A 25,529-nucleotide genomic window follows, 5' to 3' on the forward strand; every position below is an offset into this window, starting at 1 on the left:
ACGGATAACTTCCGGCGGCGCGACTTCCGGCTGGACGCCATGGCAGACGCATTCTTAAGGAATTAAGTTTAAAACCAACTTCGCTATTGTTTTCAGCTTCCCGCTATTCGAAGTCATGAGTGACGTACAAATAGAAAAACTATTTAACTTGCATAGGTAGGTTAATTGACCACTAACTATTTTGCAGTTATTTACTTTTGTTTTTCGGTGTAAATATATCAACTTACTTTGAATGCTGTCAAAAAAAAAAAAAATCATCACATAAAAAAAGTCATCTTTTCTTACGAAAATTCTGAAGCGTAAATAATTGTTATTGTTTCATCATTAAAACAAAACGAAAAATAATCCCTTCTTGCGGTGATTATTTGACAGTTTTTGGTAGTAATCTTTAAGATGGTCGTTTTATTTATATTTTCTCTGACAATTCCTTGACGTTTATTGAATTTTTGGCTGATGACAATCTTGTCTTCAATTTTCCTTATTTATTTAAAACCTTTCTTTTCTCTGTCGTTCTATTTAATTGTGAATACATTTAAAAAAAATTACATTAAAATATTGAATCTTTTTTTTTTTTTTTTTTTTGCATTTAATTAGTAACTGAACTGATTCCTGGTCAGTGTTAACGTTTCTTGGAAAACAACATTGTTTTTTCTAATAAAGTTGGTGCTTTTACAGATTGGCCCCCATGGCGGACGATATTAACTGGGTTAACTCCGGTAACGAGTTACAAAAAAAAAAAAAAAAAAAAAAAGTTCAAAAACTTTAATGCCTTATCTTCATTTTTTTTTTTTTTTATATTTGCTAGTAATTGTCTGTATATTTGCTATACAAAAAAAAAATTAAAAAGAAAGAAATCGGTATTTTTTTTTTTTTTTTTTTTTTTTTTTACGATCTGCCCCAGCATATTATAAACATCGACAACTTCCCCGTGTTACGAACGGCTTTCGAGGTTGGTGTTTATTCCGAAAGCCGTTCTTAACATGGAGAAGTTGGGGTGTTTATAATACGCTGTCTGTGGGGCAGTTGGGCTGGGGCTGGGGCACGTCGTAAAAATTGACCAAAAAAATCTGTCAAATATGCTATAACGCTTTTAAATCTGTTTCATTAGTGTTTTGTTTAAGTTTAGAAATTCAAGGAATAGTTCAAAACATTAAGAAATATATCTGCGACCGATTTTTTTTTATAAACTAGAAATAGAAACGATAAACTACAAAAAAAAAACATTATGTGCAAGAAATGTACATAAATTAAATCTAAAATATGATGCAAACAACGAAACGAAAAATAGTAAAAAAAAAAAAAAAAAATACATAAATATTTCCATAGGTAAGCTACCTGGATTTTTTTATTTTATTCATTTATTTATTTTTTTTTTTTTTACTTCTGCAATATTCGGGCGAGCGCCATTGTCAGGGGGGCGATAACTCCAATTTCTTCTTAGTCAAGTAAATAACAAACAAGATTTTTTTTTTTTTTTTTTTTGCTGAACACAAAAAATATTTGAAAACCAAAACATTTATTGTATTAAAATGTATCAATATAATTGTAAAAACATTTGTTACCGTCAGGAGGACGTAAGAAAATATAAAACAATTTTGTAATTACACCAACATTGGATTTTTAGAAAATTTTGTTTGTTTTCCTAACAAATACTTTTGGTGCTAATGCATTGCAGTGCATTCATTTGCATTGCATTACTGATCCGCGCTATTTTTAAAAATCGTATTTCCAAGTTTAATTAAAGTTTTGTGTTTTTTTTTTTTATTCAATTTTAAGGTTAAAGTACAGAATACAAAATACCCTCCCCTCCCCATGTTAAGAATGGCTTTTTAAATAATGTTATTACGTTAGTACGGATCAATAAGTGCATGAGTATCATAATTTTAATAACTTTTTCCAAATTAAAGCCACTTTGAAGGGTCAACAACAAATTAATGAAACACTTTTTCCGAATTCAACATCGGATTTTTTTTTTTTTCCGAAACATTTTTTGAATTGAAGTATAATTATGGCACCTGCTGATTTAAAAAGTTTGTAAGAAAATATAATTTTAATAAAACAATTTTGTAATTAAAGTAACATTGGATTTTTATAAAATATATTTTCTGAACAAATCTCTGTGTTATGAGTAAGTTACTGGAATCAATATTAAATAGAGAAATAGTCAACCACCTCAGCAGGAATAACCTTCTTAGTGACACACAATATGGTTTCCGCTCTGCAAGATCTACCGCAGATGTGCTGACGGTTATATCCCACAGGATTAGTGAATCTCTTGACAAAGGCTTCCTTTCTAGGGCAATTGCTCTTGACATATCAAAGGCCTTTGACAAAGTATGGCATAAGGGTCTACTTCACAAGATTTCCAGCTACGGTATAACTGGAAATGTTTTCTCAATCATTAAATCATTTCTCTCTGATAGGCCCATAAGAGTAGTGGTAGATGGACAAAAATCGGAGGCCTACAATATAAATGCTGGAGTCCCTCAGGGGTCAATCCTGGGCCCAACTCTCTTCCTGATCTACATCAATGACCTCCCTAAACACATACTTAAATCATTCGTTGACATCTATGCTGATGACACAACCATCTACGGCAACACATCAAAGGCTGTAAATGACAAAGTTCTCTCGGATTCTCTCTCCTCTGATCTCGAGCGCGTGGTTCAGTGGGGGAAGATGTGGCTAGTTACCTTTAATGCATCCAAAACCAAACTCCTATCCTTACATCATCAACGCTCTGATCCCCAGCTGGCATCAATTGTGATGGATGGCTCTCGTCTGGGTGAGGCCCCGTGTTTTGACAAGCTTCTGGGTTTGACCTTTACTCCTGATCTGAAATGGAACACGTACATCAAGTCTGTTGCCAAGGTCGCAGGAAAGATGGTGGGATCCTTCTACCGCTCCAGAAGATATCTCACTTCTGATGCAATTCTCTATCTATATAAAAGCCAAGTACGTCCAAGGATGGAATACTGTTGCCATATCTGGGCAGGAGCTGCCAAAAACAGCCTATCATGCCTTGACAGAGTACAAAATAGACTTCGTGGTTTAGTGGGGGATGCCCTTTTCTCTACCCTGCAACCCCTCTCCCACAGAAGAGACGTTGCGAGCCTATCCTTGTTTTATCGTTATTTTCATGGCAGGTGCTCGTCTGAACTCCAATCCCTGGTCCCCCCTCGCCAATCTTTCACGAAAAACACCCGTCTAGCTGAATCCACTGTGAAAAATTTCCCCCACTCTATATCTGTGCCTAAATCAAAACGCGGATTTCATGAGCAAAGCTTCTTTCTTAGAACTGCACGCCTGTGGAACTCTGTTTCGTCTGCCTGCTTCCCTCTGGACTACAACTTGGATGTCTTCAAGTCTAATGTTAACAATTTCCTAATGAACCGCCCCCCTAATTAAACACTTCATAAAATCTCCTCACTAACGTGATGTACTTGCAATAACCCTTATCCCTGAGTGGCTTCCGGGCCTTGATAAGTGGTGATCACTGTGTAAAAAAAAAAAAAAAAAAAAAAATTCCCAAAAAGTATGAATTATCGTTCCCTGTTCTTTGACCGAAAAGCGCCACCTGGTGAGTGAAACAGGAAACACGGCGAAAACATGGCGCTCGCCCGAATACTGCAAAAGTGCCTTTTTTTTGTGTGTGTGTTTTAGCCTATTTTAATGTTTATTTACTTTGAAACGCATGGTGGCATTTATTTGGATGGTTTTCTACCAGTATTTTGTTTAATTTTCGATTTTTAAATGATTATTGAGACTCCTGGGATGACCGTTTTATGTGGGCCATTTTTTTTCTTTTCTTGTAATGTAAGACTCGGCACTACTTGTCTCAAACTAAAAAAACACTTTAAAATAAGTTAAAAACAAACAACTTATATCCTAAAGTAGAGTTACTTGTTTTGCTTATAGTAACATTCATTTGTTATACATGTTTTTTTTTGGGGGGGGGGTTGTCTATACTGCAAAATTCCCAGCCAGACTTGACTATAAAGTCAAGTTCGGCTTTCCCAAAATTGGCATTCTGGATTGGGTCATCAATTAAAATTTGCCCAGTTTGAACTGATTTCTTTCAGTAATCGTTGATAAAAAAGATGAAATGTATTCCAATACATTTCATCTGATGTCCTTATCAAAGATTACTTGTCTTACAGCTGTTGTAATGGATTTTACTGAGCCAGTATCGCCCACCTTTTTTTTTTCTTTTAATGTCATTCTTTATACTTGTATATATTCTTAATTAAAATGTGCGTCTAATATTTGAAAATATGCATTCACTGCCACAAGTCGAAAACATCTTATGGTAAAAAAACAATTGCAAATGCCTTGTTAAAACCTCTATAAATAAACCCAAACAACCTGTATCTTGAATACGGAAACGTGAGACGAAGAGGCTTTTTCCTTTTGCAATGATGTCATCTACCAACCGGCATTTGAGAGAGAATGAACTTGTCGTTGTTGGCCAACTATGAACTTGTTGTTGGCCAACTATGAACTTGTTGTTGTTGGCCAACTATGAATTTCTTTTTGGTGCTTGTCTGTTACAGCACTATTTTTTTTAAAATAGTATTTAAGTTAAATTTTTACGATATTTTTGTTTATTAAATTAAGTAAAAGTAAAAAAAGTTACAAAACGTTTTCTCTTCCCCATGTTAAGAACGATTTTCTAAACAATACAATGTTATTTCATCGCAGTATCATAGATGCACAGGTGCTCGGTAAAAATGGCATAAGTGAATAAGTAAAACTGGCTCCCATTTCCCTAGTTTAGAATAGGGCAAAGCCTCTTTAAAGTTTGGAGAAAAATCAGTTTGATTAGGTTCAAATTCTATAGAAGCACTGAAAAATGTTTTCTTTAATATTTCATATTTATCTCCATATATAATAAAATGACTGCATAAATTCCCCTCTGGATCAAAGTATTGTAGGTTTGCAACAACAGATGCCACATACAAATTCAATGCATCTAGGCTAATAGCCACTATCTTACATCCTAGGAGCAACACCAACACAACATCGTTAGAGGAAAACATACCTACTTTTCGCTCTAAATATTTAGTCCTATCACTGGGAGGAAGTCAACATGTTCCACAGATTCTACGCTTACATTGCCCATAACTGGCTCATACAAACACAGATATACCATTAATTTTCCCGTTGTAGAATAAAAAAATAGTCTCCCTCGGAAAGTCCACTGCCTCTGATTGGTTGCCCGTTCCAATATATAACAACGAACAAATGTTCCGCCCTTCTCTGCTTAGACTAAAACCTACACAAACATACATATAGTATGTAGTAGTAAATGTATCTTCTACGTTCTTCTTTGTGTTTGTCAAAACAAACAACGTACCATAATAAATTCATAAATTTTACTGTTTTTAGTTACTTTTTTTATCAGCAAATTATTTTTGTTTTTTACAATCAACTCAATACTATAGAACCCTGGGATTCGGCATTAAAAATTAGTAACAAAATTCAGTATAGTATATAATACATTTATATAATCAAATATCATTATAAATAACACCCTAAGGTGGGGCAAATACCATAACCAGGGGTTGGAAAAACATCGTATTCCACATCATAACCTGAAAAACCGTATTTTTGTTAGATGAGTTAGATGGGCAACCGTAGTCCGGGGTTTTAATCACATTACCGTTTTTATTTAATAATACTTTATAAGGACTTCCAACACATGCCAAAGATTTAATTTAATGTAACAAGATGTAAGTGTAATCTATTTTATTATGATCATAACTTTTGTGCCATTTAAAAGAAGCTTAAAATAAACCAGTAATATTTTTTTACATTTTTATTATCAAAAAAATGAAAATGTGATATCACATTGTAAACTCCTTAAAAAAATATTCCTCTATAGTGATCATTTCGAAAGCATAAATATTAGTGTTTTATTTTTTATTTTTTTACATAAGGGTCACCATATATCAACATTCAAAGGATACTTAAGGATGAAGGTCATGTGTGTATTGTAGTCATGGAGACAATAGCATAGTAATCATTTGTAGTGGAAATTTGGTATAATTAGATTATTTACAAGGATGGTTTAATAAGAACTTGTTTACATTGGACTTGAAGATGACATTGTTGTAGTCAGCTGGACAGCAGACCAGTAGAACAGTGTTTCACAGGTGAGCAGTTCAAGGAAAGAAGCTTTGCTCACGGAATCCACGTTTAGGTTTAGGCACCGATAGTGGGGGAATTTTGATAGTTATTTTGGTTAGATGAGTTTTTTGTGAAAGATTGATGAGTGGGAGGGAGCATAGGTTGGAGCTCTGGAGAGAAGAGAAAAGGGCATTACCTACTAGATTACGAAGTTGGCATTGAACTCTGTCAAGGCAGGATAAGGTACTCTACGCAACTCCTGCCCAGATGTGGCAACAGTACTCCATATTTAGATGTACTTAGCTCTTATACAGGTAGAGAATTGCATCAGCAGTGAGATATCTACTGGAACGATAGAATGCTCCAACCATTTTTCCAGCAACCTGGCCAACAGATTTAATGTATGTGCTCCATTTCAGATCAGAAGTGACGGTCAGACCTAGAAGCTTATCTAAAACTGGAGCGTCTTCAAGGCAAGAGCCGTTCATTTCAATAGAGACCAGATGTGGATCAGAGCATTGATGAGGGAAAGACAGAAGCTTGGGTGTAGATGCATTAAAATTACCCCCCCCCCCCCCATTGCACCATTTGCCCAAGATCAAAGAATAGAGAATCAGAGAGATCTTGGTCATTTCCAGCCTATCAAAAGCCTTTGATATGTTGAGCAATTGTCCTAAAAACGAAGCCTCCATCAAGAGATTCACTAATCAGGATTAGTGAATCTCTTGATGGGGGCTTCGTTTTATAAGATATTAGCACATCAGCTGTAGATCTAGCAGAACAGAAACTATTGTATGTCACTGAGTAGGTTCTTTTTGCTGAGGTGGTTGACCACTTCTCTGTTTAATACAGATTCCAATAACATACTCATGATGCACAGGAGACTGATTGGTCTGTACTGAGAGGGATATGATGGAGCGTCTGAATTTTTAAATATGGGGCAGACTGATAAAGTTTTCCAGGTTGTTGGGAAGCATTTCTCCTTAAGACAACGTTTGAACAGTTTTGTAAATCTGGGAGCTAGTTCTGGTTGAAGCTTTTTGAGCACTGATTCGAATGCTGTTGGGGCCAGTTGCTTTATTGGAATGAAGGTTTTTGATAAGTTTGGCAACATCATGCACAGATTTATGTCGCATAGGAAGTTTCCAGTCACAGTATGAAATATGAGAGTTAAGGGTTTTGATTGAAAAGGGTGCAATTTGCTGCAAACTTCATAGCAAAGAGTTTGGCTTTGTCAAATGCTGATGAAATTACCTCACGTCCATTGATGATGGTTGGGATAGAGGATATGCCTTTGTTCAGTACCCTGTTTGTTATTCATCAAAACTTGTAGGAACCAAGCCGTTGCTCAAGTACTTTAGACTTCACAAACTGAGCATATTATTTCCCTGTGAGATTTTTGATAAGTTTGACAACATGCACAGTTATTTGTATGTTGCATAGTGTATTTTCACACACAGGAGTAAATACTGGGATTAGGCACCCCTGATCACATAGGGTAGAATTTGCTGCAAAGAGTTTGGCTTTGTCTGATGCTGATGAAATTACTTCAGGTCTATTGATGATGGTTAGGATATGCTTTGGTACAGGACCGTGTTTGTTATTTGCCAAAACTTATGAAAACCAAGCTGCTACTCAGCTACTTTGGACTTGACGGCTTGAGCATACAGCTCTCTTGCATTCTTTATTACTCGTTTACAGTGGTTGTTAGCAGTCCTAAATGCAGCTTCAGTCTCAGTACATCTATTTTGCAGTAGAAATGGTGGTTTCTGTGCGCCATGGCAGCGATACATTTTGGAGAGTACCACAGTCGACTTTTGGGTTTTTGCTGGAATTTCTCGGAAGGTATGAAGTGGTCTATACTGACAATTAACCAGTCAGGTCTGATGCTATAGAGGACACATTCATTTTAAATATGAAGTGCAGAGGAATGTCTGATATAAATTTACGGAAGGGTATTCCAACTAGGCATAGAGGTATGCTGGAGGATTTGTTACATTTTGTTTTTATTTTAACTGAGACAACAGAGTGGGTGGAAGATCCCAGTGGGGACAGAACTGAGGATGAGAAAGCTCTGAGAAAGTTGTAAAAAAAAAAAAGATTAAGGACACTTGCATACTGACTGTCAGTGTCAGGCACACAGGTTGTTTGTCGACAATCTGAGTTAGGTCATGGGTGATGGAGAAATCATGACAGAACCTCCCTCATCATCCGTTTTATTTTAGTGGGTTAGCCATTCAACATTGTGAACATTGAAGTTATCACAGACATGAATGTTAACCAAAGGATTAGCAGACAGGATGTGGTCAATTTTCTCAGATGCTCTTAAAAATAGTAACTGTTGTTGGGTGTAGCTGGTTTCCAAAATCGATTACATCCATTGCAATCCTGCTTTAGTTTTCTGTGATATCAAGCCTGCTAGACTTCCAAGGTACTAGGACTGGATCAATTGACTGGCATTATCTGCAATCTCTAACCACTGTTCACAGCTTGGCTTTAGTTATTCCTGGGTTGGTCAACTTCACAAAGTAATGTTTTCTTCACACCAAGGTGCCCATTGGATCAGTCAATGGCTTGTATCTGAGAAACATTCCATTCCTTAACCACATTGTTCTGTCAATATATGGATTTCATGCAGCCATTGCTGCAGTATCCTTGTAAGCTGACTAACTCGGTTATTATGAGATTTGGCAAGCTTCACATCAATCTGCAGCTCATATTCAGAGACCAATTCTCAGTGTTCCCACTCATCTGTCCAGACAAGGTATCAGTTACTCAGTGATGCACACGAAGTCTATAAGTGAATAGTTTTTGCCTTTCATTAGGTTTATACCTCGCAGAACAGCATTGAGCTCGGTCAAGTTTTTTTGTTTTTTTTCTTCCTATACCGATTGGAACCAGCTTGCATTTTCTATCATGGAACCATTGGCTAATAAACTTGCATCTGCCCATACAGTTATATCCATTGATACACCAGCCACCATTCACTGAATTGTCCTGGGCTATTCTCGACAATATCTGCAATAGTAGAGGGTCCAGCACTTCATCATCCCATCTAATCATCACTGTGTTTGCCCTTCATTTCACAAATGCTGTGGCCAAATGTGGCAACTACATACCAAGAAATGACCAGTCAGCTTCCCACACACTGAGAAGACAATTGGGTGGAAAAGGGGATTACTGACAGTTCACTTCCACAATACCAAAGTTTTCCTTGCTCCTCTTAGATCGTAATCCCAACACGTTTCTGTTTCTCGCCATTTTGGGATCTTACTGCCCAGACTGAACTGCTCCAAATAGTTTTTAACGACAGAACACACACTCTCATTCATAAAAATATTGTCAATATAAGAAGACATAGCTGCGTCAATGTTCACATCCTGGCTTAAAACAGTAGTAACTTTTTTTTTTTTTTTTTTTTACAAGGTAGCCACTACTTATCAAGGCCCGGAAGCCACTCAGGGATAAGGATTATTGCATGTACAGTACGTTAGTATTGGAGATTTGATAAAGTGTGTTACTTAAGGGGGCGATTCATCAGGAATTTGTTTATGTTGGACTTGAAGACATCCAGATTGTAGTCAGGTGGGAAACAGACGGAACAGAGTTCCATAGGCGTGCAGTTCTAAGAAAGAAACTTTGTTGATGGAATCTACGTTTTGATTTTGGCACAGATAAAGAGTGGGGAAAATTTTTGACAGTGGTTTCAGCTAGACGAGTGTTTATTGTAAAAGATTGACGGGGGGGGGGCACCAGAGATTGGAGCTCAGACGAACACTTGCCATGGAAGTAATGATAAAACAGACAGGCTCGCAATGTCTCTCCTGTGGGAGAGAGGTTGCAGGGAAGAGAAAAGGGCATCTCCCACTAAGCCACGAAGCCTATTTTGTACTCTGTCAAGGCAGGATAGGTGTTTTTAACAGCTCCTGCCCAGATGTGACAGCAGTACTCCATCCTTGGACGTACTTGGATTTTATATAGGTAGAGAATTGCATCAGCAGTGAGATATCTTTTGGAGCGATAGAAGGATACTACCATTTTTCCAGCGACCTTGGCAACTGACTTGATGTACATGTTCCATTTCAGGTCAGGAGTAAAGGTCAAGCCTAGAAGCTAATCAAAACATGGAGCTTCCCCTAGACAAGAGCCATCCATTTCAATTGATGCCAGATGGAGATCAGAGCTTTGATGATGTAAAGATAGGAGCTCGGTTTTAGATGCATTAAAAGTAACCATCCACCTCTTCCCCCACTGTACCACACGCTCAAGATCAGAGGAGAGAGAATCAGAGAGAACTTTGTCATTTACGGCCTTTGATGTGTTGCCATAGATGATCGTGTCATCAGCATAGATGTCAACGAATGATTTAAGTATGTGTTTTGAGAGATCATTGATGTAGATCAGGAAGAGAGTTGGGCCCAGGATGGACCCCTGAGGGACTTCAGCATTAATACTGAAGGCCTCTGATTTCTACCCATCAACCACTACTCTTATGAGCCTATCAGAGAGAAATGATTTAATGATTGAGAAAACATTTCCAGTTATACCGTAGCTGGAAATCTTGTGAAGTAGACCCTTATGCCATACCTTATCGAAGGCCTTGTATATGTAAAGAGCAATTGCACTAGAAAGGAAGCCTTTGTTGAAAGATTCACTAATCTTATGAGATATAACCGTTAGCACATCTGCTATAGATCTAGCAGAACGGAAACCATATTGCATGTCACTAAGAAGGTTATTCTTGCTGAGGTGATTGACTACTTATTTATTTAATATGGATTCTATCAACTTACTCATGACACACAGGAGACTTATTGGTCTGTACTGAGAGGAAGATGACTTATCTGAATTCTTAAATACAGGGCATACTGTTGAGGTTTTCCAGGGTGTTGGGAAGCATTTCTCCTTAAGGCAACGCTTAAACAGTTTTGTAAGTATGGGGGCAAGAACTGGTTGAAGCTTTTTCAGCATTATAATTGGAATGCCGTCAGGGCCAGTTGCTTTACTGAAATCAAGGGTCTTGATTAGCTTGGCAACCTCACGCACAGATATTTGTATGTTGCATAGCATGTTGTCTGTTATAGGAGGAAATACATGGAATTGATGGCCTTCGTCGCATAGGGTAGAATTAGCTGCAAAGTTCTTGTATCATTAAAAGGGGCAACATTAAACCCAAATCCTAGGCGGGTGAGATATCTTTGTCCTTTAATCTCTATTTGAAATAACCACTGATTATGTACAATCTTTTGAAAACTGATATAAAATACATGATTTTTCCTTGTGATTGGGAAATGGGAAATATGAAAGTGATTTTGAAGCCTTTAAATTGCAGATGGAAAGTAATTACTGTCTTGAATTATAGAAAGAACAGCTTGTTAAATGAGAAAGATGTTTTCATTTTCTAAATTGGTTCAATTATATTATGGGGACCATTGAATATTTTTCAATGAAGTGACCAAGATTTATAAATACTGGTTACATGTCCTTAAAAATGCTATCTGGTCCCAAAGTGAGTGATCATTTTGCATTAACCATACATGTAAAAGTGGTACTAATTTTAAAGTCCAAATTAAAAAAAAAAAAATTATTTTTACTTTTTAGACTGCTTATATGTATTTGCCTGAAAATAATCTTGTTTTTATTCAGAGAATGAGCTGCAATAAAATAATTTAAGTTTTATTTTTAGTATTTATGGACATTGTTGACATTAGTCTGTTAAGGTATTTAGGTTTAAAAAAAATACTTGAACAAAGTATCAATTTATTTTTAATGTAAAATAAAAAAAGCTCACACAAATGGTCACCTTTTCTTGATTTCTTGACTGGTCTTTAGTTATAAAAATGATGCAAATCCAGCAAAGACAATCTTCATCGAATGGCATATACCTGATGAAACCATTCTTATTGCTTTGAGATAAAAAAAAAAATGAGGGTAAAGTGACTGGAAAACCTAGATATTTAGGAATTAGTGGAAAAAGTTTGATTGTTCAAATCTAAAGACACCAGATCAGATCTGGATATTTTTTTATTGTAAAGAAAGTAAATTTAAAAAGTATACACTTTTTATGTCAGTATTTAATGGCTGATGCTTTAAAGTTCAGACTTATCTCTCTGAAAGTTGCTGGGTTTTTATAAAATAATTGGATATATGCATTGCTATACATTTTCAACTGAAAGTTGTTCATACAAATTAAAGTTTTTAACATGAAACCAACTTTTTAACTTAATAAGAAAGGCTATTGTTTAAAAAGACAATAGTATCTAATTTTGAAATGCAAGTGCTTTATTTTCTTAAAGAAAACTGCAGTTTATGGTTAATTGACAATATGAACATTATAAAGCAATATCACATTTAGTAAACTATTCTCAATCCTATATTTCTCTGCTTTTGTTCTTTTTTATTTTTTTAAACAAAAATGAAATTGGTTAAACAGTGGTCTTTATGTGGGACAGGATGGGATTGTTAGATCCGTATTCACTGCATTAAAGACTTGCTGTATTTTTACATTTACTTGGTCTTGCCTGGAAAGCAGGTTTAGTTACAATAATTAAAAATATAATCATGCTTGTTTTCTTTTTAAACTTGAAATTATTTTTGATTTCAATAAATATTCATAAATAGTAAATAAAAAAAAAAATGACTCAATATGTATGTATGTATCAGTTATGTATAGGCAAGAAATGTATGAGATTTGATTTTATTCTTACAAACTTTGAAGAATGTATACACAAGGTGAAGGCCACGTTTTTCTTTTTTAATCTGTCAAATCTAATGGAGATTTTCTGATGTGTCAATTTTGAGCAAATTTATGAAAAATTAGCGTTTATAATGTATAATCTATATTGGTACTATTTCTTGCATGTATTTCTCCTATATAATGTACACATTTTTGTAAATTCTTTTTTTACTGTTAAATATTGAAATAAAAAAATACAATGGTGTAAAATGAAACATTAATTATAAAATTAATCCACCAGAATGCATTCCGATTTCTTAAAGAAGTTGGACACTTAAATGTTTTAATAATTGAAAAAAATTGTGTATTTAAACTGTCAAATAGAAAATTGTCTTTAAAATTCTTAGCAGATACTCATGTGTTAAGATCAAAAGTTATGGAAGCTATTTACAGCCAATAATTTTAAAGATTAAAGCAATATTACCTTAACAAAATTAGTTCATAACAATTTGTTCAATCCATTAATTAATAATTATAACTTTTAAAAGCTTATTAAAAATATATAAAACATAAAATTAATGTTAAATAGATAAATTCAAATAAGACTCCTGGGCAATACCAGGTAGTTTCTAATTTTCAAACTCATCCAACTACTAAATGACTGTAAATTAAGATTGATGTAAACATACCAAAAATCGCATGGTTTTAGAACAACTTGCTAACATTCCTTAAGCTGAAAGCTGGACAACAGAATTTTGACAGACTTAACAGCTGTGATGAAAAGTGATGCTAAGCTTTGAAAGAACTTTTATAAATATTGACTTTCTTTGCAATTGTGCCTTAAAATTCCTGATATTGATTTTGTATACACATCCAGAAATCATCTCCGTGTGAATAGCCAGCTTAGAATTCCACCACGACCACCGAGAGTAAGAAGGCCTGTTAACTAAAAAATGCCAGCAGGCAATGTAGGTAAGATTTATCAGACTGTCAGTACTATATGAGGGCCATTCGAAAAAGAGCAATAAAACATTTTTAAAAAGAAAAAGGAACACGGTTCGATTAATACTGAAACTGAACTTTATTCAATATAAAATATAAATATTATCGGTAATCTGGAAGAAAGAGAGCCCGTTTCCTCCGTTTAACTATAGGTGACGTTACTGTCTGTCCACCCAGTTACAGAAACACAAAATGTATATAATGGCACCCTTGAAATAAAAAATGTTTTTGTTATATTTTAATTTTAAAGATTTTTTTCAAACGTATTATCGTTTTTTTTTTTTTTGTGGGCTCTTTCTTTGATCATGCGCATATATATATAAAAATGCTTGTGGGAAAGGTAAAATAAGTGCAGAAAAAATAAGAAAAAAGGGGGGGGGGCGATATACAATTTAATATTGATAAAAGTGAATTATGAATTTAGGAAACAAAGAATTAAATAACATATCAAACACCAACAATGAATAATTTTAAAAGTGAAAACAAACGATAAATAATTTTTAGAATGAAAACAAACGATAAAATACAAAAACAAGGCCGAAAATGATGTTCACATACCTAAAAACATAATTAAAGAAAACATTCATACCATAATGTAAACTATTGCTAAAATCTAAGAAAAGATAGTAAACAAACATTTACAATAATAATAATCACAGTGTAGTATCTGTTCTGATGCTACACTTCATTTATTTTGTCCTCGGTTAGTGAAGGAGAATTCCTTCATGACTGACGCAATTTTTATTTCATTTTTGTTCCTATCCAGAGTGCCCCTTTTTGGGAGCTAGATTTTCCCACATTAAAAATCGACCTTGTGTCTAACTGTGCCCTCGTGGGGAGGCAAGTAAATAAATTAAAAAAAACATTTTGACAATTATTCTCATGTAAAAATTATTTGTTTATAATTTTAAAAAGAAACAATCAATTTTAATATATAACGCTCAGTCACGGCTAATTTCATTAATAGCCACATGGTGAATAATTTTCAAACCGACTTTAGAAAAAAGATATAGAACTTCAAAATAATTTGGAAATACTCAATGAAAGGTTTTATTTTTACTAAAAAGACGTTTTGACAATTATTCTCATGTAAAAATTGTTTATAATTTTCAAAACTAAAACAAAATTAAATTAAATTTTCAACCTTCCTGATAGACTTTTTAGCCTTATAAGAAAATAAACAGTTAAAAATATCAACGTAATATTTGCTGTATTAGCAATAAATAGTATTGTTTCTTTAATTTATATTAACAATGTTATCAAACGTTATGTAAGTACTTAATTCATATTAACAATGTTATCAAAAGTTAATTTATATTAACAATGTTATCAAACGTTATGAAAGTATTTGAATACAGTTTTAATTAAATACACGTTTAATTATTAACAAATAACATTACTTACTTTACTATATTTGGTTGGAATAAAAATTTTCCCTTCTAATGGTACGTATCCAAATTGAGAAAATTTAGGAAAAGAAAATGTATGTACTTTGGGGCCTTTTGGATAATTTTCCCGGTAATTTGGAACAATGCAAGAATACATCAGGTTAGCAAACTGAAAACTAGAGGAAACTGCTGCTGATAGCCTAGATCATATACCTACAAGTGAATCTGATAATGACGTCACGCTGTCATGTGCATCGGCCTTCTTTACTCTCAGTAGCCACGATTCCACATACAAAGGTGATTGTGGCTTGAATGTTACTAATTTTGTAACTTGAATTAATTTCTAGTTTTTGTCTTGAATTCATCAAAGACAAAGTTACGTTTTGAGATGCAAATGTTGTGGTCTTTTTGGTTTATAATGTTGTGCTCGACATATTAGAAAAATCCTATAAAACATCATTTTCCTCTGCAGCTTGTAATTGCATAAATTTGATTTGGTTACTCCATTTTGGCTGGTGCGCTAGTAAAGATAAATCTTGGCTCTTATTTCAGTAAAGAATTAGATTTAAAAAAAAAAAAAATAATAATACCCAGCATTTTTAATTATGCTAATACAGTTAAGCTTTGAGGAGATTGGATCAATTAATTGTATCAACTTCATATTTGCTAATAGAAATAAGAATTTTTTCTTTTCTATAAAGTGAATTTTTCCTCAATGTCATTGACCATTCATGCTCGTCTGCAGAATTTATTTTTTTTTTTTATTTTATTTTATTTTTTTTTTTTTTTTGAGGAAGTGCATCATATTTAGGACCTAAATATGATGCACTTCCTCAGCTACACTTAATTTTTTAATTTTTTGTTTTTCCAGAAGTTTCAAATAATTATCCTAAATATTTCCTTTCGTAATAACAGAATGAACAATAGCAGATTAGCATTAGAAACCGAAGGCAATATTACAATAGTCATTTACATTATTCATGCTTTTAACCATTTGCGTTAACTTGCGTTTCATTAACGACTTTTAGTAATTTTTTATACAAACTGCATTCACAGTTTATGTTGTTTTTCTTATTTTCTTTGAATTAGTGAAAGAATTATTGAAGAATTTTTTATATCAAATATTACTTTCATCCAATGTGTGTACAGAGATAATTACTCTCACCCACCAACCTCAATTTCCTTTCTCATTTTCATGTATGTTGCTGCGAGAGTGATGTGTCTTGATTATGTTGAGATAGTAATATTTACTTAGAATGCGATTAAAGAACATTACTATTAATATTTATAGCTAAGTAAAACATTGAATAAAAATATATGGAATTCAAAGGTTGGGGTATGAGTTTCAATTTTATTGGGCTATGCCTCTACTCTGATCTCACTAGTTTAAAATAAGAATGAATTTATAACATGCATATTAATGAGAAAAAATGATCCTCTATTTCAAGTGATATCAGGTCATCTATTTATTTTTTCATATAGTCATTAGATGTCTTCTATGATTTGTTATCTGTTGTGATGTTATTTACATATTACTGATGATCTAAGATAAGTGTCATTTAATTCAGCTGATTTTCCCGAGTGACCAGATCTTTGCCATGCACAATCTTACATTTGTTCATAATTTGTGAATTGCCTCTTTTTTATTTTATTTATTTTTTAAAGCACTTCTCCCATTTTAATACTTTTGTGATATTACTATGTCAACATCTTCGGACACATCAATGGTATACATTCTGAAAAAGAATTTACCTCAACAGAACCTTGATTTTTTTTTTTTTTTTAGTCTATGCCAATTTGTTTTGTGAATGTGATATATGTAATATATTTTAATGTAATATATTTTGTAAATGTAATATATGTTTTGCAGGTTCAAATCGAGGAATTCTCTTGCTACTGAATTTACTGAATCTCATTTTTGATTCTTTTGAATTTACATCCTTGTATTTTAGTGTTCGATTAGAATGTGTGCCCTCAGATTTTTCACTTTAATTCAAAACCTGTCCATATTCAATTAAAACGATTATATGAAACATCTGATTTTCTTTTTTTAATAATTTGTGTGCATAGTCCTAAATATTTTGTAGTTCACCTATTGTATATTTGAAGAAATTTGATTTTTTTTTTTTTTTTGTCTACCTCAAACTTAGCAGTCGTTTTAATAAGCTTAATTTGCTAGTTTAAAAGGCAACAAGTTTTAGGCACTTAATGAAAATTGAATCCATAGAAATACTCTTGCTATTATTCCACAATAAAATCTCCTACATAATTGACTGCAGAAATTCCCCTTCAACCACCATTACTAACATTACAAGCGTACACAGTATTTGTGTGGTCATTGGCAATATTACATATCTAATGTGCTTTAACAAGTCATCTTTTTTATTAGTCAATTTTTAAAAGAATTACATTGATGAGAAGAGAACAGAATACGCATTTCAATGATGTTAATTTATTTTGCTTTTATGCACTCAATATCTTTATGCTTCAAGATAAAAATGAAAAAAAAAACGGTAAAAATTATGACACCAAAAAGGGAAACTGTTTTTTCAATGTTTACATTTCATGCATTATGTTTGGATACATATGCGCAGGGTTAAATTTGATTGGATATGGCTGAAATTTTGCAGGCTATAGAAGTCCATCTCTACTGGTCTTTGATATTTTTTTTTTTTTTTACGACGACAGAAGCAAAGTTACGACCGAGCAAAGTTGACGAAGAATATTTCAAAATTGTTGAGATAAATCGGCATATATCATCCATTTTCATATAGATAATAGTTTCAGAATTATTTTTATGTATAATATGTAAATATTTGATAATTAATTGTGCGGAAATTTCTTTAAAATGTTATCTTTTATAGAAACTAAATCCACTTAAGGGAAACGGCTTGCTATGCGCTAACCATCACTGTCAGCATATTAATGAGTTAGTTTTCTATTTTTAAGAGAATAAGTCTTTTCTGCTTTCAAATCGAAAGCAGAAAAGTTTCATTTTTTTAGTCTGATTTTCAATTTAAAAAAATTATCAAGTTTTTCAAATTTAATTTCCAAACAATACTATTTTATTGTTCTTAATGCTTTTAGTACACATGTAAAAATAAATAAATAAATAAAAAAATAATAATACAAGCATTTTAACAGACACTTAAATACTGATAAAATTAATTACTGAAATCAATGAGCACAAGTAAACACTCTTTATATACATACCGTATTTCCTGTTTTTGCTTGAATGTCCGGAAGACTCACAAAAATGTAAAAACAATGGTTTAGGAATGTAAACGTGTACAAAGCACCGACATTGCACTATCCCCTCACCCCCATCGAACCTGACTTAAACAAAATCAAACATGCTTTCCGTGTTTTAAATAGATACAACTAAAAATTATTTACAATCAATGTACAACTAATTTACGCTGCTGCTGATTAACGCAACTTCGACACATAGGATCGACTGGGTCTGTCAGCGTAAAATATCGTAAACAAAATAAAAAAAACAAATTTACTCAGGTTTTGAAAGGTTATTTTTGGCAACTATCTTTATAAGTTCATACCTAAACAGATATTTAATAAAGAAGACTCCAGATTTTTAGTAAATATTCCATCTTACACAAACGATCGACTAAGTCCGTTAGTGTAAAAAATGCTAAAAATAAACAATAACACTTTAGTCACAGTCAAGATTATTTTTGGCAAATTCAAAAAGACAGACTTTTATTTTAAACCCAGTGTGGCACTTTTTTTTTTAATCTTTGTAATAAATAAATCGGTCATAATTTTCAGCCGAGATTTTTTTTTTTTTTTTCCAAATTAAATTTTACAAGTTACCTTCTTTTTTTTTTAAATTTGAATTTTGTAGCACAATAACAATGTAACATTAGAAAATCTTTGTAAAAAGAAGAATTTGTTAAATGTCTTCATCCAAAATAAACAAGTTTTTTCTTTTTAAATTAAGGTAATTTTTTTTAAATGAGACAGTTTTTTTTTTTTGTGTGTGTATTTATTTTTCTTTCAAGTTTATAAAATTTGAGTTCATTTGTGAGGTTTTTGCCAAAATGAAACTTTATTTCATATTTTAATAGTTAAATATTACCAAACATCAATAATAATAAAAAGAATAGTTATTTACTAGCAAAGGACAGTTAGACACAAGGTCCATTTTAGATGTGTGGAAAATCCAGTTCTCCTAGAAGTGGCACACTGGATTGTGAAAAAAAACTTTTTTTTTTTTTTTTTTTTAGTGGGGAGGGGGGGGGGGTAATTTTTACATTTGGTCCACCTCCACAATTTTCTTTAGAATAACATATTAGGTTTTCAACTATGCTGATTGAGAAAATCCCATTCTAATTTTGTGGAGACAAGTACTTTTAGAGATCACTGGCTGCCAGATTTGTACACATACACGATAAACAAATCTGCTTCAAATACTGCCACTCCCAATTTTTTTTTTTTTTTTTTATAAGCATTTGCAGGTGGGTATGCTGATAATGATTATCATGGTTAAAATTGGGGGAAATCATTTACCCCTGCCCCCCCCTCGGTTGTCTACTCCAATATCCGTTCTTAAAATGGGGAGATTGGTGGTGTCTATTCCGAAAGCCATTCTTAACATGGGGAGTTTGGGATGTCTATTCCAAATGCCGATTAATGCTAGTAATTTAATATCTATGCTTTTATTTTGTGCATCGTCAATTTTCTTAAGTTTTGCATGTATTATACTGATATTTTCAAATTATGACAGAGTATTACTGGAAAACTACAATGAATGGTTACAAAGTAGAATAATTGTATTGTCTTGCAGCATGTGCTTATCTTGCAAAATCCCTTTTAACATTTTTGATATCATTTTTTTGACACATCTGATCTTCTGACCTTGGTAAATAACTTGTTCTTAAATGCTTCTGAGGACATTTGAAGTAAAAAAAAAAAAAAAAAAAAAATGTAAATATTACATTAGCTGAAATACTCTACATTCAACGGGTACAACATTTGTATAGCTTGATAAATGACAAGTTGTCATATTGATAAAAAAAAGGTAGCAAAACTAATTCCCCTTTTAAATTAATCCATCCATCCATAGCCCTCGAGCCCCTGGAGGGGCATGTGCCATCTACAACTTTTTGTAGATGCTTTTGTAGCGAGGAGTTCTTTTTACAGGGTGAAGGTGTTGGCCCCACGCCCAACCTTCCGAGAAGGTACATACAGCGCCTCACCTTTGCAAATGTTCACCTATCTGGTACTGGCCAGACTCAATGTTGCTTAACTTTGGTGATCTGGTGAGAACCAGTATGTCAACGTGATTGTGCCGTACATTTTTAAATTAAAGCAAATGCAAAATTTGATTGTTTTCACAGATGTTATCTCTCACCTTCTTCAGATACTTGATTTTTCAAACTTGTACAGAATTTTAAATTGAACTTTTTATCGGGGTAGATGGTTCTTGTTCTGTCGGTCATCATCAGGTAGAAGCATGGATTTACATTATTAAGGATTGAACCTTCAACCTCCAGGTGACTGTCACTTAGAACTGTTTAGCCAGCATTCATAAACATTAATCCATATTTTGCTTATTTTTAAATATCTTTTCTTAATCTAGTTTTTCTTGATAATTTTTTCCAAATTTTTTAATAAAATGTTTATTTGCTAAAGCATCTTTTGAGATTTATTCATCAAAAAAATTCATGACTTGTTCTATCAATTTTATTCAATAAATCCGACTTTGACTGTGATGCCAACTTTGTGTCGATTTGTGAAATCCCAAAGGATCTCCAGATCTTGGATTTTAGTTTATTCTTAATGTTGCAGTTGTATTTGTTGACATCTCGTTCCCTTGCAGCCCATACAAAAGTTGAAGGATTTGCAGTCAGGTGAGCTGGGAAGTTTCTCTTGTTTTAATTTTCTTATCACTTTTCCTGAGGATGAGGCATTCTACCGAATGCCAAACATTCTCCCATTAGTTTAGTTACTCCAACCGAGAGATCTTTTTAAGATTCTAACTGTCCCTTTAAGTGCTATTGTTTGTATTTCTTTTGCACTTGGTTCACTGGGTATATTTGCCAGGTAGTTTGTGAAATTCTTTTTCATTAGCCCAGTTGCTCCTATAATGCCTGGTATGATTGATACCTTAAGATTCCAGTTTCTTTTCATGTCGAACATAAGTCCTTGGTATTTTGTTATTTTCTCTCTCTCTGCTCTGTTATTATTATTATTAAGGTCAGCATCATTACGGACACTGACTTCAACTAGGGTTGCTACTTTCTCCTTGTCCCATATCACTGTGTCAGGCTTAATAGCCCCATTTTCTAGGTATGTAGCTGTAGGAATTTCGTAGTCATAGTGAATTGTATATGACTTGTCGGTTGCATTGTGAACAACAAATTCCTCTAGCAGCTAGTCATGGGTCTTCCAGCTGGTGTGATAAGGCACAGAGTCTTACTGCCACACTTAGTTTATCTAGTTGATCCAAGATTTCACTAATTCCGCCAGTATGTATTGGTGTTCAGTTTGACATGCTCATGGAAGAAATGGGATGGAATCACATCACCTTCAGTGATGAAATCTGGCATCCTAATGGCATCCAATCCTTAATCACGCGTCCTCTCTCATGTAACATCTTAGTCGAATACTGAATCTTTCAATTCCATTTTGACTATTTCTACTATCCTTCTTTGATGAGAAAGCCGAATCTTTTTATTTACATTTCTATTTTCTATTCGAAAGAGCACTGCTTTTTCCATAAATGAGACTATTCAAAATTGTCCATAATCAATTATTCTGCAAGAAAAAGAATGAGAATATGATTTTTCATGAAGGCAAGACTGGCAACAAAACTTTGTGAAAAAAAAAAAATGCATAAAATCAACAATTGTAAATTCCAAATTAAATATTGTCTGCACTGTGTTATTAATAATGTCGATAGAATTTGCAAACTGATTTTTCTGTAGTGATTAATTATTTTTCTTTTATTAATCTGCTTAGCATTATTTGTTTGTAAGATATTAAGACAAAAATAGATTTCCAGCCTTGGTCCACCGACAACACCCATGCAAACTGATTATCTCTAAGCAATATTGCACTTGGCAATTTTAGATAAGAGAATAAACAAATCTGGTTAGCAACTTTTTCTTGTCGGCCATTTGTTTTTTTGTATTCGTTCCCTATGCATAAATGTTCCAACATTTCTTTAGAAGATGCAACAAAGTTAATTCGTCTAGAAAAGCTGCAATGTTAGAAAAAGAATTCTATTTTGGTAGAAAATATTGAATGTTAACATTGTCCTTTTAGTTTTGTTTGTTGACTTTAATTGAAATTAAAAATGAGGAAAGTTGATGATACACTTTATTCTATGATATATTTATCATGTAGATAATCTTTATATTAAACAATTTCTTTGTGTTTTCCTTGTGATTATGACATTTAATATTTTGTTTACTATTAAAATCAAAAATGTAATAAAATAAAACTTTCACAATCTTATTTAAATTAATTTCATTACAAAATTTATTTTCAAATTTTATTTTTAAAAAATAGCATAATTGAAAAAAAAAACCATTTAAAGGTGTTTGATTTTACTGCAGAACCAATTTCTTTTAAATAACATTACTTCATTCAATTTTCTAAAAATTGTAAATATTTTTCTTCAAAAAATTAAGTCAATGTAGTAAATAAAAATTTATAGAAACTGAGCAATGGTGAATAGACAAATCACTGTAAATAAAAAAAATTCTTTGCAATTCACAGGAAGCGTCAAACATGTGAAAAGAGAAGAGTATTATCAAAGAATCGTTGATGTAGGAGAAAGAAATCGTAATGATAGTGATCCATAAGGGCATCTGATGTGCATCGTTTATAAAAATTGTTTTATAAAGAAAAATTTTCTTGATAAAAGACAGAGTATTGCCTGAAATATTAAAATTAAGCTTTTTTCTTTCAAATATCAAGCTTATCGTTTTTAATCAACATTTATTTTAAAATATGAAATAGTAAAACAATATTAATTTTATTGCAAACTATTTTTCTCATCTTTTATTAGTTGTTGTTTCACAACGTTTCGGCCAACTATTCCTCTGGTCTTCGTCAGGTGGTAACCGCAACGGATAGGAACTTTGAATTTCCTAACTGCATTCTCAGCAATCACTGCCATCCGTAGTTGTTGTCGTCTCACCACGTTTTGGCAAGTAAGCCTCTGGCCGGCTTTGGGTAGGATTGAAACCGCAGTTTATAGACATTGAATCTTTACGGTTCCAGATGAGCATAGAAAAAAAAAAAAGCAGTAAGATTTTTTTTTTTAATTTGAATAAACCAATTTTAAAAAGTAAAAGTCCATATTAATGTAGTTTGCAGTTATAAATAAGTGTAAAATACTTTAACATTGAGAAAAATCAACTGTAAAATTCATAGACACCTACTTACAAGAGAAGTGATAAAAAAACTTTACAATAAGTATACATACTGATAGATGGGAGAGAGGTGATATATATAATTATTACAAATATATATATATATATATATATATATATATATATATATATATATATATATATATACTGGAGATGGAGATTATTTAATTAAAATATCAAATCCTATTTTCTTTAACCATAAAACTTCCACAGTTCAGACTCAGAATTAACCTGTTTTGTTATCACATGTTAGTAAAGTAAAAACATAAAGGATATGATTTTTTTAAGCTAATCATAAGATTTGACCCAATCTAGGTATTCATGCGGCAGCTAGTATTAGTTTTTTTTTTCTACAATAAATTATAGAAACGTTATATATTTAAAAAAAAAAATAATCAATATCTCTTTCAAATAAGCAATCAAGTAACATCACTGCCGAATAGCAAAAAGAAAATGACAGTTATTAGACATAATTTGGATGCATTCCCATTTATCAAATATAATAAAGGAAATCTAAATCTTTTCACTTTTTTATTTTTTAACTGTGACACAGTTTTGTGATACCCTTCTTCCCCCATGGCCACCATTAAAATTACAGTATATACTTGTTATAACTTTTGTTTTATAATTGAAAGAAACTTCTAAAATAGTTTCATAATACCATAGAAATTACATATATATATATATATATATATATATATATATATATATATATATATAATTTTTTTTTTTTTTTTTTTTTTTTTTTTTAATCTAAAACTGAAAATTTTGTGAATTTAACCTATGGGAAAACTGAATTTAAAAAAATTTTTAATTGAACATTTTCTGGCTCATTTCATTTGTTATTCATTCAGTTTTGAACTCTCGTTTTTCACTTGTAAACAGTTACTTGCAGTTGATATCAGCGTTTTCCCATCTTGACTAATTTTAAAATCTAATTTGAAGAAAGAAATCTTGAAGTAAAATGATTTTTCTCTAATGTTTATTTCATAAATGTTCCAATCAGATTCAGTTTAATCTGATGCAAGTTTAGATATCCATATATTATTGTTGATAAACTAATCTCCACTTGTGGGAATTTATAAAAACGTGCCATCTGAACATAATATATTGATTATTTGCCTTGGCTTGTAGTACATCATTTGGATTTTTGAAAATGTTACGGGTATAATGTGGGAGGGGATGTCTGTTTATATTTGAGTTTGTGCTAATTTCTCAAATATTGAATCAAATAAAATTTTGAAGATTTAGTTTCTCAACTTGTCATCTGTTTCTCTCTTTGTCGATCTCTCTCTGTCTCTATCTTTCTCTCTTTTTAAATGTATCAAATTTAACCATGTTTTTTTTTGTTTGTTTTTTTTTTCAAATGAAAATCTTGTGAAAAGAACATAGTTAAAAGTTGCTTAAGCTATCTTTGCTCTAAACAAATATTCTATTCAGCTTATTTAGTAAAAAGCAAACAACCTACATTTATTTTATTTGAGGGCTGTTATCCTCATCTTCATAGTTTTTTCACAACGTTTCGACCAACTATTCCTCTGGCCTTCGTCAGGTGGTTAACAGCGATGGGATAGAAATGCTGAATCTCTTACCTGTATCCTCAGTAATTAACACCTTCCATAGTTGTCTCACCACATTTTTCCCAATTAATTCTATGACCGGCTTTGGGTAGGATTGAAACCACTATCTTCAGACAATGCTCATCTGGAACCATAGAGACTTAGCGCCTCTATCCACTCTATCTTTCGGGGTCCGTGGGGTAGTGGTAGAGGCTTTGAATCTCTACGGTTCCAGGTGAGCACTACTCAAAGCCAGTCAATGTATTAGTTGGTCAAAACGTGATGAGACAACAACTATGGAAGGCAGTACTTACTGAGGATACAGCTAAGACTCAACATTCCTATCCTAACCACCTGATAAAGCCAGAGAAAC

General features: G+C 32.6%; 1 protein-coding gene across 1 annotated transcript in view; it reads left to right on the forward strand.

Moving 5' to 3' along the window:
• Positions 1 to 25,529, forward strand: part of LOC145283816 (lipid droplet-regulating VLDL assembly factor AUP1-like) — a 73,517-nt gene continuing 47,988 nt past the window's right edge. Inside the window, exon 1 of the mRNA XM_080132904.1 lies at positions 1 to 156. Within this exon, the coding sequence (XP_079989030.1) occupies positions 116 to 156 (41 nt within the window). The 5' untranslated portion in view covers positions 1 to 115. The remainder of the gene's footprint in view (positions 157 to 25,529) is intronic.

This window comes from Euprymna scolopes, chromosome 8, assembly GCF_053919585.1.
Source record: "Euprymna scolopes isolate OS-2025 chromosome 8, ASM5391958v1, whole genome shotgun sequence".
In the NCBI taxonomy this organism is placed as follows: Eukaryota; Metazoa; Mollusca; class Cephalopoda; order Sepiida; family Sepiolidae; genus Euprymna; species Euprymna scolopes.